At 38.0% G+C, this 19,826-nt stretch overlaps 1 protein-coding gene across 2 annotated transcripts in view; it reads right to left on the bottom strand.

The window, feature by feature from the left end:
- C8H16orf96 (chromosome 8 C16orf96 homolog) overlaps nt 1-14,769 on the bottom strand; it is a 71,513-nt gene extending 56,744 nt beyond the window's left edge. For both annotated transcript variants that reach the window (XM_074196279.1, XM_074196278.1), the window contains exon 1: nt 13,941-14,769. In XM_074196279.1, the coding sequence (XP_074052380.1) occupies nt 13,941-14,375 (435 nt within the window). In that variant the 5' untranslated portion in view covers nt 14,376-14,769. The remainder of the gene's footprint in view (nt 1-13,940) is intronic.
- Between the last annotated feature and the right edge of the window lie 5,057 nt (nt 14,770-19,826).

Here is a 19,826-nt window from a genome sequence, read left to right as displayed (position 1 = left end):
TGCAAGGAAAGAGGGGCACTGTTAATACCTGAGAGCTGGCCTTCGGCTCTCTCTTCCTGCCCAGCAGAATCCCCTTCCCAGCATCAACAATGGAGTCTTTGCAAAAAGGATCCAAAGAACTGGGAAGACCTGAGGGAACAGGTACTGTGATTGTTAGTTCTCATACCATGACACTCCAGGGTTAACTCAAATTATTTGAAAGGGTATCAACAAGGAAATTCTGAAGACATTAAAGGAAAAAATTTCTCCAGTACTCAGCACAGTATCTGGTACAGTAAATACTTAATAAATGCTGTTGGACTAAAAATTATTTGTTGACTGACAACTTCTATGTGGTGTTTCCTTTCACAAAAGGGATATTATCTAAGAGACTGATGAAGATGCATAAGGAACTTAAAAACCAACTCCATTTTTAAAGAGAAGTACAGAAGATAAAAGAAAGTGTAGGTAATAGAGGATGAATATAAAAGCATGGCATAGGGGTGGCGAGGTGGCGCAGCGAATACAGCAACGGCCTTGGAGTCAGGAGTACCTGGGTTCAAATCCGACCTCAGACACTTAATAATTACCTAGCCGTGTGGCCTTGGGCAAGCTACTTAACCCCATTGCCTTGAAAAAAAAACCTAAAAGCATGGCATGGTCTGTAAGAAAAGTGCCAGAACCCTGGCCCAACCATTCCCACCTTCCCTCCATCAATTAAAAATGGTCTCAAAAAAAAAAGTGCCAGAGGTAGTCTAAATTTGAGGAGAAAAACTAAGGACAAGAAAAGAGAGGTTTGGGGGTTTTTTTTAAAGTGAAAGTGGGGGTGGAGCCAAGATGGCGACAGGAGAGGATTTTCTCTTAGGTGCTCTCTCTCTGATATTTCCAAACTTATAAAATAAGGACTCTAACTGAATTTTTGAGAGACAGAACCCACAGAGGGATCCAGTGAGACAATTTTCCAGCCCAAGGTAACATGGAACATAGTGGCAAGGCTCTGCTCCACAGGGTTAGAGGGGTGACCTGCAAGAGTGAAGGAATTTCAGCCTCCCGGAGGCCGCCCTAGGGCTCTGGGAGCCACGGCTCATGGCAGCAGGGGCAGTTTCCTGATTTACATCCTGGGGAGCACCGGGCACAACTTGGGAAATCAGCAAGGGACCTCTGCCAGAGCCAGGAATCCCAGCCCTCAGGGAACTCAGCAAACAGCATGGCAGTGGCAGCCCAGATCCAGGAACTGGAAGTAGGCAGAGCCTGTAAGCAGGAGCCCCTAGGGCTAGGTAAGGGAGTGGAGAGAGACTGCCCAACTCTGTCCTCTGCCCCTGGAACAGGACTCTGGGGCTCTGACCACATTCAGATCCTGATTGCAGTCTAGGCCCCCCCATAGAACAGCAGCCCACCCCAGCCCCGTGGCAGAGCGGGGAGCTTATGGTCATTCACAGACCAGGAGGGAGGACAGAGCCTCACACACTGAGACCCTTGTGGGAGTGTCCCAAAAGCTCAGGAAGCACCCTAAAAACAGGCCCAGGCTGGGAAAATGAGCAAGCAGAGAAAAAAGAGGAACACCATTTAGAAATACATTATCTATGATCCCAAGAAGGATCAATATACTCAGTCTGAAGATGAGGAAACACAACCTCCTGCATCTAAAGACTCCAAGAAAAACAGAAATTGGGCTCAGGCTATGACAGAGCTCAAAAAAGACTTTGAAAATCAAATGAGGGAGTTAGAAGAAAAACTTGGAAAAGAAATGAGAGAGATGCAGGAAAAACATGAAAATGAAGTCAGCAGCCTAGTCAAGGAAATCCAAAAAAATGCTGAAGAAAATAGCATGCTACAAACCAGCTTAGGTCAAATATATAAAACAGTTCAAAAAGTTATTGAGGAAAAGAATGCTTGAAAAAGCAAAGTTGGCCAGAGGGAAAAAGAGATAAGAAAGCTCTCTGAGGAAAACAAATCCTTCAGACAAAGAATAGAACTCAGGGAGACTGATGAATTTACAAGAAATCAGGACTCATAACTTCAAAACCAAAAAATGAAAAATTAGAAGAAAATGTGAAACATCTCATTGAAAAAACAACTGATGTGGAAAACAGATTTAGGAAAGATAATTTAAAAATTATTGGAATACCTGAAAGACATGATCAGGAAAAGAACCTTGACATCATTTTCAAAGAATTACTACAGGAAAATTGCCCTGATATCCTAGAAGCAGAGGGCAAAATAGAAATGGAGAGAATCCACTGATCCCCTTGAGAAAGAGATCCCCAAAAAACAACCCCCAGGAATATGATAGCCAAGTTCCAGAACTCCAAAGTCAAGGAGAAAATATTACAAGCAGCCAGAAGGACACAATTCAAATATCATGGAGCTGAAGTCAGGATCACACAGGACTTAGCAGCAACTACATTAAAAGGTCATAGGGCTTGGAATGTAATATACCGGAAGGCAAAAGATCTTGGAATGCAACCGAGAATCAACTACCCAGCAAAACTGAATGTCCTCTTCCAGGGAAAAAGATGGACTTTCAATGAACCAGGGGAATTTCAAATGTTCCTGTTGGAATGGCCAGAGCTGAACAGAAGGTTTGATCTTCAAATACAGGACTCCGGTGAAGCACAGAGATTGGAGGAGAAGGGGAAAATATGAGGGACTTGATGATGAAATGCATGTATTCCTGCATAGAAAAATGATACTGATAATACTCATATGAACCTTCTCAGTTAATAGAGCAGGTAGAAGGGGCTTTTATAGTTGAAGCACAGGAGAAAGCTGAATTTGAAGATTATATATATATATATATATATATATATATATATACTCAATATATATCCTCAATGGGGTATAGGCATCAGGAGTAAGAAGGAGGGGGGGGGAAAGGGGGAAGGGGGGGATGTGAGTGATAGGGGAGAGTGCTCAGATATAACACATTTTCTTTTTTACTTCTTGCAAGGGGCTGGTATTGGATGGCCTGTCTGGGACCATAGGGCCAGGTGGATGCTGGGCCTAAGGGGTGGTAGGGGGGCTCAGGGCCTCTTGGCCCCAGGACCAGGGATCTGTCTGCTGCGCCACTCAGCTACCCTACAGCAGAGTCAGAGTGAAAGGAGAGAGAAAATATAATATATGCTAGTGGAGAAATATGAAAGGAGGGAGTTGCAATCAGCAATGGCAATAGTGGAAAAATATGGATGTAACTTTTGCAATGGACTTATCCTAAAGAAGGGCCAATGCTCTGTCTGCCGCCCAGCCACCCCTACTATTATTAGTATTTTATTTTATTTTGGGTCTTTTTTCCCTTTTTTTGTTTTTTGCAGGGCAGTGGGGTTGGGGTAGCTTGCATGTCACACAGCTGGGTGATTGTTGGGTGTACGGGGCAAGATGTGGGCTCTGGTGCTCCTGGCTCCAGGGCTGGTGCTCCATCCATTGTGCCACCTGGCCATACCTACAATTATTACTATTATTTTTTTAATTTTAATTTTTTTCTCTCCCCTTTACTTTATCGCTCAAGTGAGTCTATATTTTTTGGGGGGAGGGGGTATTTTGTTTACTCTTAAAACAAGAATATTTTATTAATGTATAAAAACATTATTTGTACAAAATGAGAATAAATCAATATTAAATATTTAAAAAAAACAATAAACATCAAACCTGTCTAAGAAATTTAAAAATAAGAATTTGTGTTAGAGATTTATCACCAGAAGACTCATCATTTATTAATGAATTTTTTCCACTTTCAGTTAAAAAGGGGGGGGGTTGTTTGACATGAGGTGTCATTGTGTGGAGAAAGTACCCAAAGTGAAGAAATGAGTCTACTTTGAAGCAATGAATTTAATAATTTAATAATAATTTAATAATAATTTTAAAATAATAGCTGTCTGTTTACCTTCAATGAACATTCAGGCTATTTTTTTGCAATCTCAAAATAATTTTTCTGTTACCAATTTTTATAAGCATCCTCTGATTCTTCAAAACTATGGAATAGATACATTTCTCAAGATCTCCTTGGTCTGGTTTGGAAGCCTGTGGAGGGACTCCCAATTTTCAGCTTTCCTATTTCACTTGTTATATATCCACAAGGTGATCACTTCTATTTGTCTAGTGATCTGTGCTTTAAAGGGAAAAATACACATTACTGATGTCTGGGTTTAATACATAGCTCTGTGTGTGTCCTATTCTTATGAACCAACAGTCTGTGGGTTCCTTAAAATATATGTTTTCCTAAAAAATCTCCTTAAAAACTTACTATTAAATCTTATTCCTGGGTTAGAGAAATGAGGAAAAGGCAATAGCTAAGGTGAATTATATTTGTTTGTAGACTATTATGTCATGACATGACATGATATATGTATAATATGAAATGACCTGAATGAAGACTGCTCAGAATTCTTCATCTAAGAGTCCAAGAACAGTAAAGGCCTCCAGGACCATGGACTCTGTTCCAGCCCAAGTCCCACAGTCATCATCTGGGAAATCAATCTTTATGGCTCTATGACCTTGCACTGAGGTGCCTGTCTTTTCCGTTGTAGCAGCTATTAGAGACCTGACAAAGAAAGTTCTTATCGATCAATTAATAAACATTCATCAAGTGCTTAAAAAAAACCCAGCATAAAGGGACAGCTAGGTGGTGCAGTAGATAGAGAACCAGCCCTGGAGTCAGGTGTACCTGAGTTCAAATCCAGCCTTAGACACTTAATAATTACCTAGCTGTGTGGCTTAACCCCATTGTCTTGCAAAAACTAAAAACACACACACACACAAAAACCCCCAGCATAGGTCAAATGGATAAAACAGTTAAAAATGTTACTGAGGAGAAGAAGGCTTTAAAAAGCAGAATTGGCCAGATGGAAAGAGAGATAAGAAAGCTCTCTGAGGAAAATAAAGTCTTTAGATGTAGAATGGAACTTAGGGAGGCTGCTGATTTTATAAGAAATCAAGATGCAGTACTTTAAAACCAAAAGAATGAAAAATTAGAAGAAAATGTGAAACATCTCATTGGAAAAAACAACTGATCTGGAAAACAGGTTCAGGAAAGATAATTTAAAAATTATTGGAGTACCTGAAAGTCATGATCAGGAAAAGAGCCTTGACATCATTTTCAAAGAATTACTACAGGAAAATTGCCCTGATATCCTAGAAGCAGAGGGCAAAAATAGAAATGGAGAGAATTCACCAATCTCCCTGAGAAAGAGATACAGAAAAAAAAACCAACCCCCAGGAATATTATAGCCAAGTTCCAGAACTCCCAAGTCAAAGAGAAAATATTACAAGCAGCCAGAAGAACACAATTCAAATATCGTGGAGCTGCAGTCAGGATCACACAGGACTTAGCAGCAACTACATTGAAAGCTCGTGGGGCTTGGAATACAACATACCGGAAGGCAAAAGAGCTTAGAATGCAGCCAAGAATGAACTACCCATCAAAACTGAATATCTTCTTCCAGGGAAAAAGATGGACTTTCAATGAACCAGGGGAATTTCAATTGTTCCTGTTGGAATGGCCAGATATGAACAGAAAGTTTGTTCTTCAAATACAGGACTCAGGTGAAGCATAGAGTGTGGAGGAGAAGGAACTTAATGATAATGATAATGAACTACATGTATTCCTGCATAGAAAAACGATACTGATAATACTCATATGAATCTTCTCATTTAATAGAGCAGGTAAAAGGAGCTTTTATAGATGAAGCACAGGAGAGAGCTGAATTTGAAGATATAAACTGGTATAAAAATGGAGTCAATGGCTAAAAGGGAAATGTAATAGGAGAAAGAAAAAGGAGAGGAGGAATAGGCCAAGACATTTCATACAATAAGATTTTTCTTTATTACAATGAGCTATTGCAATGGCGGAATGAGGTAACCTTCACTCTTATCAGAGGTGGCTAAGAGAGGAAAGAGCATATATACTTAATGGGGTATAGACATCGAGAATATGAAGGAAAGAAGGGGGACAGGGGGAAGAGGGGAGATATGAGTGATGGAGAAGAAGATGAACCATGGGGGAGAGTGGTCAGGTACAACACATTTTCTTTTTCACTTCTTACAAGAAGCTGGGATTGGATGGCCTGTCTGGGACCATAAGGCCAGGTGGATGCTGGGCCTAAGGGGTGGTATGTGGATTCGGGGCCTCTTGGCCCCAGGGCCAGGGATCTGTCTGCTCTACCACTCAGGTACTCTACAGCACATTTAAGAAGAGGGACAGAGTGAAAGGAGAGAGAAAATATAATATATGTGAGTGGGTAGTATGAATGGAAGGAGTTGCGATCAGCAATGGAAATGGAAAAATATGTTAGTAGTAGCTTTTGTGATGGACTTATCATAAAGAATGTGATACACCCATGACAGAGCCGGAGGTGTTGGAACACAGACTGAAGCACATTTTTTAATATTGTTATTATTACTTTTTTTGGGTGGGTTGCAGGGCAAATGGGGCTGAGTGGCTTGCCTGGGGCTGCACAGCTGGGTGATTGTTGGGTGTCTGAAGCCGGATTTGTGAACCCAGGTGCTCCTGGCTCCAGGGTCAGTGCTCTGTGCACTGTGCCACTTGGCTGCCCCTATTATTATTATTATTATTATTATTATTTTATTTTGGGTCGTTTTTTTTGTTTTTTGCAGGGTAATGGGGTTGGGGTGGCTTGCCCAGGGTCACACAGCTGGGTGATTGTTAAGTGTCTGAGGCCGGATTTGTGAACCCAGGTGCTCCTGGCTCCAGGGCCGGTGCTCTGTCCACTGTGCCACCTGGCTTCACCTATTATTATTATTTTAATTTTTTTCTCCTTTTACTTTATCACTCATGTGGGTCTATTTTTTGGGGGGTATTATGTTTACTCTTAAACAAGACTATTTTAGTAATGTATAGAAAACATCACTTGTACAAAAATAAGAATAAACTAATAAATAAAATAAACAAATAAATAAAAATAAAGTGAGAGTGAGAAAAGAGGAGGATTACAGAAGCAACAGGACTGCTAGAATTAGATAGAATGATAATAAATGATAGCACAGAGAAATGCAAATCAAAGCTTCTCTGAGGTACCATCTCACACCTCTCAGACTGGCCAATATGACCAGAAAAGATAATTATCATTGATGGAAGGGTTGTAGGAAAACTGGGACACTATTACACTGTTGGTGGAGCTGTGAACTCATCCAGCTTTACTGGAGAGAAATTTGGAACTATGCCCAAAGGGCAACAAAAATAAGGATACCCTTTGATCCAGCAATATCACTGGGTCTATACCCTGAAGAGATGATGAAAAAGGGTAAAAACATCACTTGTCCAAAAATATTCATAGCAGCCCTGTTTGTGGTGGCAAAGAATTGGAAATCAAGTAAATGTCCTTCACTTGTGGAATGGCTTAGCAAATTGTGGTATATGTATGTCATGGAACATTATTGTTCTATTAGAAACTAGGAGGGATGGGAATTCAGGGAAGCCTGGAGGGATTTGAATGAACTGGTGCTGAGTGAGATGAGCAGAACCAGAAAAACACTGTACACCCTAACAGCAACATTGGGGGTGATGTTCAACCCTGATGGACTTGCTCGTTCCATCAGTGCAACAATCAGGGACAATTTGGGGCTGTTTGCAATGGAGAATACCATCCTGTATCCAGAGAAACAACTATGGAGTTTGAACAAAGTTCAAGGACTATTCCCTTTAATTTAGAAAAAAAAACCTGATATCTTATTGTCTGATCTTGTTATCTCTTATACTTTTTGTTTCTTTCTCAAGGATATGATTTCTCTCTCATCACACTCAATTTGGATCAATGTACAACATGGAAACAAAGGAAAGACTAACAGATTGCTTTCTGTGGGGGGGGAAGGGAAGTAAGATTGGGGGGAAATTGTAAAACTCAAATAAAATCTTTAATAAAAGAAAAAAATGATAGCACAGAGAAGCCAAAGTTGTTTATTTCTTATCTTTATTTCACTTCTGTTTTCTTTGCTAAAGAAAGCAATCTTTGGAGTGGAGAGAACAAAAATGAATAAAACAGTACTGATGTCTGAGTAAGGAGAGAGCCAGAAAGTCATCTAGTTTAAATGCATTACATCCTTAGGCAGCACCCCATAGGCAGATGGGCTACTAGCAGAGCTACTATCAATAGTCTCTGAAAAACCATGCAGAATAGGTGATATACCACAGGAAAGGAACAGGGTCAATGATCTGATTTTCTAAAAGGGCGGGGGGAGAATAAATTCTACAAACTAAAGGTCAGTGAGTTTCTTTTGACAAAATTCAAAAGCATTACAAAAGAGATGTATCTTGTACACCTAGAAAAAGAAGTAGTTATCACAAAAGGTCATTAAACTTCATCCAGAATAGAACATGGGGACAGCTAGGTGGTACAGTAGATATAGAGCACTAGGAAGATCTGAGTTCAAATCCGACCTCAGACATTTAATAATTACTTAGTTGTGTGACCTTGGGCAAGTCACTTAACCCCATTGCCTTGGAAAAAGACAAAGAATGGGACATGACAAACTAATTTTTCTATTATTTTGATAGTGGATGAGGGTAATATATTCTAGATTTTAACAAAATATATGATATAACAAATATGGAAATATGTTAAACACAATTGTACATGTACAACCTACATAAGATTGTTCACTATCATGGAGGGGAGGATGGTGGGAAAAGCTTACAAAAGGATCACATGTAATTGGAAAAAATAAATCAAAATTTTAAAAAACAAAGCATTTGATAATCTTTTTTGCTTTTGTGGAAAAGAAAGAGATATGCTAGATGATGTTACTTTTAGGCAAATTCAGAATGAAAATTATTAATAGGTCATTGATATACTCAAAGAAGAGAACAAGAAAGCATTATAAGTAGAAAGCAAGAAAGCTCCTGTTTCCCTCTGAGGAATTAATCACCTTCCACATATATGCTACATAAATCTCTGAGTACTGAAAGGCTTTAATGGTTGAATGGTCTGTATCAAAGGGTAACCATTAATGGTTCCTTGTCAACTTAGTGGGAGGTCTTTACTATAGTGTCCCAGGAATCTGTTTGACTTTATGTTGTTTAACCTTTTAAAATAATGAAATGGAAAAAAAGGTATATTTGTGAAATCTATAGATGAGTTGAAGCTGAAAGGGATAACTAATTAAACTGGAAGAGCAGAATCCAAATCCAAAATGGTTTGATATATTAGAACATTTGGCTAAATAAAATCACTTGAGATTTAATGGGGATAAATTAAGGTCTCAGATTTGGATTCTAAACATCAGCTTCACCAGTATAGCCTGGGGAAGGAACATTGAAAAAGTAGTATGTCTGAAAGATATTGGGGGTAGCTTTAGTAGATTGCAATGTCAATAATGTGATATGGCAGCCAAGAAAAGCTTTTATGATCTTAGGATGCACTAAAAAAAGGCAGAGCATGTGGAAGCTAATAATTCTACTATATTTTGCTCTGGACAAACTGTACCTGACATACTATATTCAGTTATGGGTGACACAACTATATTTAAAAGTTGAGTGTTCAGAGGGGCGGCTAGGTGGCGTAGTGGATAAAGCACTGACCTTGGAGTCGGGAGAACCTGGGTTCAAATCAATAATTACCTAGCTGTGTGGCCTTGGGCAAGCCACTTAACCCCATTTGCCTTGGAAAAAAAAAACCTTAAAAAAAAAGAGTGTTTCAGAGAAAGCCACTCAAGATCGTGAAAGGTTTTAAGTTTATGCTACATGAAGGAACACAGGATGTTTAACCTAGAAAAGAGAAAGCTTAGGGGGCACACAATGGATATATTCATTTTAATTAAAGGTCTGGAAGGATTAGACTTTTTCATTTTAAAAAAACATTTTTTTCCTTTGCTATCATTTGTTTTTTCCTTTTCCCACCCCCAAAGAGATGGGATTAGATTTTTTCTGCTTGGTCCCAGAAGGTAGAACTAGGAGCAATGGATAGAAATTGGAAAGAGACAAATTTAGGCTTAATATCTGTCAAAGCATCCCAACAATAGAGCTGTCCAAACTTTGAGTGTATGGGTTGTTGCTTCAGGAGATAGTGAATTCTCCCTCACTGGTAATCTCAAAGCAGAGGCTGAATGAATGACCACTTGTATATGTTGTTGAAGGGATTTTTTTTCAGGTCTCATTTGGACTGAATGACTGCTAAACTGCCTTCCAATTCTAAAAGTTCTGTGATTCTGTGAAAATATGTTCATTTACATAGCTAATAGTGTTCTCATTGTTGAAGAGGCATATAAATCTAAACAATTTGAAATCTAGCAACCTGGACAACACACTTCAAACTGAACCTTAGCAACGTCAACCAAGATATTTACAGGGGCAATATTCGTTATAAATGAAGCATTCCTCTTCTTGACTAATAATCCTCTTGAGATCTATGCAGCCATGTCCCAGCTTGTCCACTTGACTTTTTTCCTGAGTTATTCTGTTCTTCTGTTTGAGTTCTCATTGAGTAAATGATCTACCCATGTCTCAACTAATCAACTATGGCAGGTTAAGGTCCTTTTTAGGAAGGAGGAAGGAAAAAAAGGCAGCCCAGGAGCTTAATTGATAGGTTCAGATTACTCACAGGTATATTTAAATGCTAGCCAGTTGATTCTTGCACATTTTAAGATGCAGGACAAATGTTCTTTCTGGAGTCACAGCAACGTTTAGGTCTTCTCAATGACTTTCAAAATCCATCATAAAAATCTTCCCTCTTATTGAGCCACAATGTCTTCTATTTCCCAAAACAAACCTTTTAGTCTAGTAGGCTCAATTCTTCATTCGTCTCAAATGTTTCTCTATCCTCAGTGTTAGCAATTTTTTATTCTGCTTCAGTAAGATCCATGGTATTACATTTAAGAGAAAGTTTTTAGGATACTCTCACTTCCTAGAGTATTTAATTCTTATATCAATTTTTTTTTATTTTTAGGTTTTTGCAAGGCAATGGGGTTAGGTGGCTTGCCCAAGTTCACACAGCTAGGTAATTAAGTGTCTGAGGTCGGATTTGAACTAAGATGCTCTATCTACTGCGCCACCTAGCTGCCCCAATGCCACCTAGCCACCCCCCAATTATTTTTTAACAAAATAATGTGTCTTCAATCACATAAGTTCCTTTTGAGTAAAAACCAATTGTTACACATTTTTATATTCTCCAAAATACCTAGTATAGTAATAAAAGCACGTATTTAGGTACTAGAATTAATGTCTTCTCTCTAGAAGTAAATAGAAATGGTTGCCCTGATGGTCTTTGATAACATACAGAAAAGCTATTGAGTATATCCCAATTGACAACAATCCCTAAATTAATCAGTTACTAATACTACTACAAACTATTTCTTCATCATAATTATCTACAACAATTATGTATCCTTGAGAATTCAACAAATAAATAGCAATTGTTTCTGTTCTGGCCAAAAACTTTTGAGGATCTTTCATGTTTCTCTCATGAAGTCAAACTAGGTGACCTTTTGTCTCAATACTTACCTAATTACTGAGTGGGTGTTGCCTAAAACAAACTGAGATTTGGGAAACATCTTAGCTTAAAAAGTCAAGGTTTCCCCTCTGTATCCAGGTCTATCTCTAGTCTTTATCTGAACCCAGATGGCCCTGGAAGAGAGACTTTGCACAGCTCTGCCTCACTTAACTCCAATTCACTTGCAAGTCAAGACATAATATCTTGGTCTTCTTTGTTTACATATTCCCTCTCCCATATTCCATGGGAACTGGGATACAGGTTGAGCAGTAGACAAAAGCCACCATTATTTACTGGAGTATTTATGAATTTCTTAATCATTTATCATGTTAAAAAGCAAAACAAAACTGAGCAATCATTTTTATGTGTCATTGACAAATGAATATTGTTTCCCTAATTGCAGTTTCCATATAAATCCTGTGGCATTTATTATGCAATTTGGCAAAGCATGATGAGTTTTAGGAACATGTTGAATTATGACAAAATTGATATAAAGCATGGCATAGCTTCTAGGAATCAGAACACACAAGGAGTATTGTGTACAATTCTTTGTTAGTTCATTTTAAAAGGTATTGAGAAGTTTGGGAGTATCCAAAGATAGGTAACTAGGATAGATGTTAAAAGGTTTTGAGTCCATGTCATGTTGCTTTTTGTCCTTTGTTCTAGAGCACTATGACATCAGGAAGATGATGTCAGGACTTGCACGTAAATTGGATTTAAGTGAGGCAGGGCTGTGCAAAATCACTAGCTTCATTCTTTTCTCCAGTCATCTAGATCTAGTGGCAAGATAAAGATCAAGATGACCAGAAATGGACCTGAATGACCTTGTTAAACTAAGATCTTTCCCAAGTCTCAGTTTGTCTGAGACGATGCCCATTCAATGATTACCAGTAGGTAAGAAATGAGGCAAAGAATGGTCTCTTCCACCTAATCAAAAAAAAATAAAGCAATCCGGGAGGGGAAGACCCTCAGAGCTTATGGCCAAAACAGAAACCTTTGCTAATTTATATTCACTCTGAACCATTAGAGTAGAAACAGTGGCCAAGACAGGCTTGGGCTGGGACCTATTGTTGATCAATCCATGTGTGAGAGTGATTTGGATTTAAAGGATTCTTAAAAAAGAACTCTAGCCACAAACCCCAAGATTTGTGGGTGCTCTTCCCAAAGGAATACAAATTTTGATTGACACATGAGGATTAGGTAAAAGAACATATGTCTAGTCTGAAGAAGACTGAGGGAGTGAGATGAGCAAGAATGTATTATCTTCAAATATTTGAAATTGTTATGTAATAGAGGGATTAGCAATGTTCTATTTGTCCCCAGAGAGAAAGAACCAGGAAAAATAGACGTGTAGACTTGATATCAAGAAAAGCTTCCTAACAAAGTTGTTCAAAAATGGAATGGACTGCCTTGATAAATAGTGGGTTTCTTCCTCCTCAGAGATCTTCAAGCAGAAAATGGATCACTATTTGTCAAGTACGTTATGGTAGAGATTCTTTTTGGGTATGGTTTGGTTATTGAGGTTCCTTCTAACCCTGAAATTCTGCAGTTCTGCAACTATGATTTCATTTGTCTCAGTTTTGTTACAATGGATAAAGTATTGGACCAATTCAGAATCTGATGACCCAGGTTCAAATTCAAGGGAAAATCATTTAGCTTCCTTAGGTCTCAGGTTCCTCATCAGTAAAATGAGGATAGGGTGAAAGAGATGAGCTTTGAGAGTCTTTGAGAGCCTTTCCAACTCAAGCCCTATCTCTTAACTCTTTTTGATAACTGTAGATAATAATGTACATAACAGATAGCAGTTGTGTCTTCATGACTGTCCATATTATATTTATATCATACAACTTTGACAATTGATCATATTCAATTTGTCTACAATCTTTTGGGGGGGTTGGGGGGGAGGGCTTGGCCATTTTTGTTTTTGTTTAAACCTGTAATTTCATTATATTTGGGAAACTTCTAATGTGAAAACTACCTCTTCTGATAAAACTAAGCAATTGGGATGTGATTTAGATTCTATAAGAATTCCTTGGGGAGCACTAAGGGGCTAAGTGATCTTCCCATGGTCATAGAGTCAGTATGGTATTTGTCTGGATTTTTCCTTTGTACTTCTCACACAAGGTTGGGTTCATAGTTACTTGTATACTATTTTATCCTTCCTAATAGATTGTAAATTCTATGATAGTAGGGACTATGATTTATTTCTAAATGTTCAAGTAATCATAAGTAGCACTTAGTATTTTCAGGTTTACTAACATTTTTAAATGTAATTTCATTAAAGCCTCACAACTTCCCCTTTTACAGTTAAGGCAACTGAGGCTGACAGAGGTTGATTTGTTCTGGATCACACAGTTAGTAAATACCTTGGGTCACATTGGAACTCAGGTCTTCTTAATTCCAATTCCACTTTATCAACTGTCCCCCCAGTAGATGATTGATACATAAGTATTGAACTGATTATAAGTGGGGAGGGGAAGAAAGGAAAGGGAAGAAAAACTTTCGGTGCAGAGATGTTCTTCTTACCTTTGTCATTCCTTCTTCATTTCCTTCTACCTTTTTTTTGAGCTTCAACATCTGCCACATCTCTTGGGCTGGCTTTTTGAAGGGCTCACTGCTTTCCAGCAGCTGTTCAGTGGAGGGCAGAGCCTCCAGATAGGACATCTGGCTTTCGACTACAGACAGCCTCCTGTCAAAGGTGTTGATGATCCTATCGGATGTATCAGACAGCATATGGTATAACATTTGCATTTCGCTCTTCTCTCCAGCTGTACCTTGGAAGTGGCTCACTGAAAGGTAGTCTTTCTCAGACCCTGGAAGAACCTTCTCCTGTTCTTCTATGTTGAGGTGTTCTATGATGCTTTGCAGAAAGATGTGCAGAGCATTGAAATTCACCACCCCTTTTTCTGGGGTGCCTATTGCGAGGTTCAGGAGTTCCTTGAATTTAACGGTAAAGCTCATTCTGTTCCTGAAGGCAGCTCCTTGCTCTAAAAGTTCTAGGCAGCCTCAGTAGGACCCTATTCTAGTCATCCTACAAAGCCAGATAACCTACCCTCAGAGGCTTCTGGGGTTAGTGAGCCAAAGCTATTGCCCAGGGGAGGTTTCTGCATGTTGCTAGGATACCAAGGAACATTGGGAAGTCTATGAGACTGAAAGCCCAGGAACCTTTTATAGGCTGCTTGCCAATTAGGAGCCTTGGATTGGGAGTTAGAAAGCCTTGATCCTCTTGGCTAGGCTGTCAAACTCCCTGAGAGACCTCGAGAAACTAATTTAATTCCAAAAGGCCTCAAATTCTACATCAATAAAATACTGAGGTGGTTATTTGGGGTATCCTTAGTACCCTCTTAACCCTAACTTTTTGTGATTCTAAGCACACAATAAAGGTGATAGTGACACAGAGAATGGAACAGAGATCTCTAGAATGGTTACAAGAAAGTACATTTTAGAACAAAGAAAGTGTGGATTTATGGGAAAGTAGACAAAAGGGAAAAATAACTCAAGTAAGATTTTTAAGGAATCATATCAATTCAATTACTGATTTCTATCCTGGGAGAATTAAGAGATTCAGAAGGAAACAAAAATATGACCTTTCATAATATATGCACAATATATATATATATATGTATATATATATATATATGTATATATATATATATATACATATACACACTCAATATGTATATAATTACTAAAACAACTTTCTCATAACTATTGGGAGGGTGTTCTGTTCAAGAGCTGAAGTGATTTTTAAAAAGTCATCTTCCCATTCCCTAGCTTCCTTCTTTTTTTTAGCTCCTCTCCTTGAACTACTGTCCATTGAAATTATTGACATAACACATTTTCTATTTTAAAAGCAGCAGTGGACTCACAGTACATGTTATTATATCCATAATAAATACTTTAAAAATGCTTGTTGACTCTGTTGCTGTTGAAGCTAACTCACTTTGAAAATGCCCAAGCATATGCATCATTCCTCTTTGCTGGGAGCTCCCCAACTTGGGGCATAAGAAGGGTACACAGAGGTTTCAAGGTATTTCAGTAGATATTTGGAATTGGAGTCAGGAAGATGAATTCAAATCCAGACTCAGACTCCTGCTAGTTGTGTGATCCTGACCAAGTCACTTAGCCTCAGTATGTCTCACTTTTCTAATAAGCAAAATAAGGATAATAATAGCACCTCTTTCCTCCCTAGGGTTGTTAAAAATATGAAATGAGATATTTCTAAAGGTCTTTGTAAATTTTAAAGTGTATGAATGTTATTTGTTATGATGACAGTCTATTTCCTCTAGTGTAAGAGAACTAAACACATTATTATTATTATTATTATTATTATTATTATTATTATTATTTTGGAGGCAATTGGGATTAAGTGACTTGTTCAGGATCACTGGATTTGGATTTGAATTCAGGTCCTCTGAATTCCAAGGCCTTTGCTTTATCCATTGCACCACCTAGTTACTTCTTAAACATATTTGGTTTGAGGACCAGATTTTCTTGACATAGAGCAGTCTCCTAAATTTTTGGGACACGTGTCCCAATAAGTAAAAAAAAAAAAGTTGAGCATAGTATTCCAATGTGCATGTAAACTTACTTATAAAGTTTAGACTTGCTTCCTTATACTATATATAGGATGCAAATTGTATGTACATTGTAAATGTACACAATGTCATTAACATTATAAATATATTGTAAACTTTTACCTGCCAAGGGGAAGGTGGAGGGAAGGGAGAGTGGTAGAAAAATGTGTTAATTTACGAATTAGCAAATGGATAAATGCTGAAAAACTACCATAGTATGTAATTGGAAAAATAAAATAAAATATCAATTTAACAAAGCATTATAAATGTATATACAATACTGTACAAAATAAAATTAACAAAAAATTTTAAAAGAATAAGAAATTCAAATAATATTTAATCATAGAGTTAATAGGAAGCCACTGCCATTTATTGAGTAAAACAGTAACACATTGGTATGCTGGCAAATGTTTAACAGCCAGTTTTCTTAATATGTCCTTTTCAAATTTAATCTGTATTATTACCATTTTCTTGATGACTTTAGGTCTGGACAATCAACAAAAAAATAAATCAAGCTCTGATTTATATTTCCAATTTCTGACATGCATAATGAGAATTTAATTATTGGCTCCAGGACATTTACCTCTGGCTCAGATTTAGACTTTAGTAATCTTTGGCCACTGGGTGATGATAGATTGGAGTGGGGAGAGCCTTGAAGTAAGGGGACCAATCAGGAAACAATTGCAATAGTACAGATTAAAAGTAGTAAGGGCCTGAACCAAGGAGATGACTGCATGAGCAGAAAAAAAGAGACAAATGGAAGAGGTGTTGTAGAGATAGGTTTAACAACTGATAGGTTCTACCAGGTAAAGAAGAAGTGAAGAGATGTGGAGGTTGATACCAAAGTAGGGAACCAAAGTAGCATCCATAGCAATAATGGAGAAGTTTAGAAGAAAGATTTATTGGAGGTGGAGGGGAAGTTAATGTAATGAGATCAGTGATAAAGTTCATAATCTTTGCCCATATATGCCTGTTTATCCTGTGAATCCTTTTATCCCACCCAAAATGAAAAGGGAGGAGAGGGCTCTTTCTTACAGGTCATTCCAAGAGGTGCCTGCCAAAGTACTAGGTAACCAGGGAGACAGGAGGTAAAGGACACACATTTTTCTTATCTTTTTTTTTTTTTTTTAACAAATTTTCCCCTAATCTTGCTTCCCTCCCCCTGACCCTGGACAGAAAGCAGTTTGTTATTCTTTACATTGTTTCCATGGTATGCATTGATCTAAGTTGAATGTGATGAGAGAGAAATCCTATCCTTAAGGAAGAAATCTAAAGTACAAGATATAGCAGAATTACATAACAAAATAACATTTTTTTAAAAAATTAAAGGTAATAGTCTTTGGTCTTTGTTCAAACTCCACAATTTTTTCTCAGGATACAGATGGCATTCTCCATCACAGATATCCCCAAATTGTGCCTGATTATTGCCCTGTTGGTATGAGCAAGTCCATTAAGGTTGATCATCACTCCCATGTTGCTGTTAGGGTATACAATGTTCTTCTGGTTCTGTTCATCTTGCTCAGCATCATTTCATGGAAATCCTTCCAGGCTTCCCTGAATTCCCATCCCTCCTGGTCTTTAATAGAACAATAGTGTTCCATAATGTACATATACCACAGTTTATTAAGCCATTCCCCAATTGATGGACATTCACTCAATTTTCTTTGTTAGAAAATGGTAAAAATGAAATGAAATGAAAGAAGGAAGAAAAAAGGGAAGAAAGAAATAGAGAAAGATCATCCTTAACCTTTTAAATTTACCATATTAAGAAAAGGAAATAGACTTAGAAATTCAGTTTCATAGATAATCTTTTTTGTTCTTTGCATAATGAAAAGTTTGTTCAGTGTTAAGTTCATACAAAAATGAAAACATATTTATACTGACTATATCTGAATGTGAATTTGGTGATAGGAACTCCCTTGAAGTTGAACTACAAGAGAGTTTTTCTCCCTGGGCAAGCTTTTGTAAAATCAGAGGTCAGGATAAGTAATGCCAAAAGAAAATCACATCTGTAAGAAGTTTCTAGACTAGAAATATGTCATTACATCTGGAATACAGAGATGTATGTCTCTTGTAGACATGAGAAACTTTAGTGGTGGCAGGATTAAGCTAAATTAATTATTCTGAATCTCAAATAACAGAGATACAGCTCTATACTATTTAAATACAACTACAGAATTTATTGATAAAAAAATCCCAGACATTTAAGAAGCATAATAAGCTACAAGTATAAAGGAGATTTGCCACATGTCTAAACCATCTACAATGGCATCACCCATGAGGAACCTAATTCTAGAAGACTAGATGACTGGCACATGTGTGTATTGATCTATCAGATGGTAGGGAGCCTTTTTCCATTGACCAGAACTGCTGACATCTTTTTGTAAATTATTTTTTAAAATTGTAATGCTGATATCTTTAAAACAAGTTGACTCAGCAATAATGGAGGCTTTTCTTACCTTTGTGGGAGGGAGGACTCTTTTTCTCAAAGCAGATGCAGTAAGGCCAAGGTTCTTTCCACCCTTCTACAGTTCCCTTAGGTCATGTGACCTCAAGAGATGGACTTGAGATTTTAGGCATTTCTTTCAGTCTTTTCAAGTTTTAGTGAAAGGATTGGAGTATCTGCCTGTGACTCCAAAAATCCAAACCAATGTTGCAGCAAATCCAGCATTGACTTCTTAAGGAGCAAGATCCAGGGCAGCTAGGTGGCACAGTGGATAGAGCACCAGACCTGGAGTCAGGAGTACCTGAGTTCAAATCTGGTCTCAGACACTTAATAATTACCTAGCTGTGTGGCCTTGGGCAAGCCACTTAACCCCATTTGCCTTGCAAAAACCTAAAAAAGATGTTCAAAGATCCAGGGACACTAGCTCAGTTATACTTGAACTTGGTGGGAATAATGCTATATAGGAATTGGGTTAGCTCTTAACTCCAAAGACTGAGATATTGGGGAAATGTTTATATGTTTGTTCTTTTTGAAGTAAATATCTCTTTGTGAAAGTTAATCTGATGTTAAATGTTAGCATTTAACAAGTTGCTTGGAATTAGAAAGACCTGAGTTCTAATTCCACGTCACACTTACTAACTGTGTTAGCCTGGACAAAACACATAACTTCGGGCTACCTCAGTTTCCCTAACTATTAATAGGGATAATAGTACTTAACTCAAAGGGTTGTTGTGAGGATCAAATGAGTTAATAATTGTAAATAGCTGAATACAGTATCTGGCACACAGCAGGTATCATATTTCCCCCATGTAAAAGACATATCCTTTTTTGAAAAATTTGGGGTCTAAAAATTGGGAGCACCTTATACAGTGGTTGTAGATTTTTTTCTTGAATTTCCCATTTTTTCCAGCTTGTTGTCTTTATGCTCATTGTTTCACATTTGTTACTGGTATATTAGGTGACGTTTTGTCACATTCTGACCAAAAATGACTCAGAAAAGATTTTTGTCCAGTGCTAAATTCAAGTTCAAAGTGAACCAGTTTGCAAGTGAATGGAAATTGTGCTATGGGAAGAAGAATCTCTCCTGAAAACACACCAGCAGAAGGCCATGAAAGGTAAGTCAGCCAAATGGCCTGATTTAGAGAGGGAATTGAAGAGATGGATTGAAGAGCAAAGGGCCATTGGAATTTCTGTGTCCACAAAGATGGTTCAACAGGAGGCAAGAAGAATTTCTGATGAAAAAGAAGTGACTGATTTCAAAGGAATGGAATGGACTGAGCATATGTTCTGTGTACCAGACTTGCCCAGGGAGTGCTTTGTGATCAACCCCAGACCAGAGCACAGGTAGGAGATGGTCAGAGCCTCCCCTAAGACAGTGATTCATCACCA

The sequence above is a fragment of the Macrotis lagotis genome, chromosome 8 (assembly GCF_037893015.1).
Source record: "Macrotis lagotis isolate mMagLag1 chromosome 8, bilby.v1.9.chrom.fasta, whole genome shotgun sequence".
Taxonomy (NCBI): domain Eukaryota; kingdom Metazoa; phylum Chordata; class Mammalia; order Peramelemorphia; family Peramelidae; genus Macrotis; species Macrotis lagotis.
The sequence above is the reverse complement of the archived record's forward strand: the minus strand, read 5'-3'. Positions and strand labels throughout refer to the sequence as shown.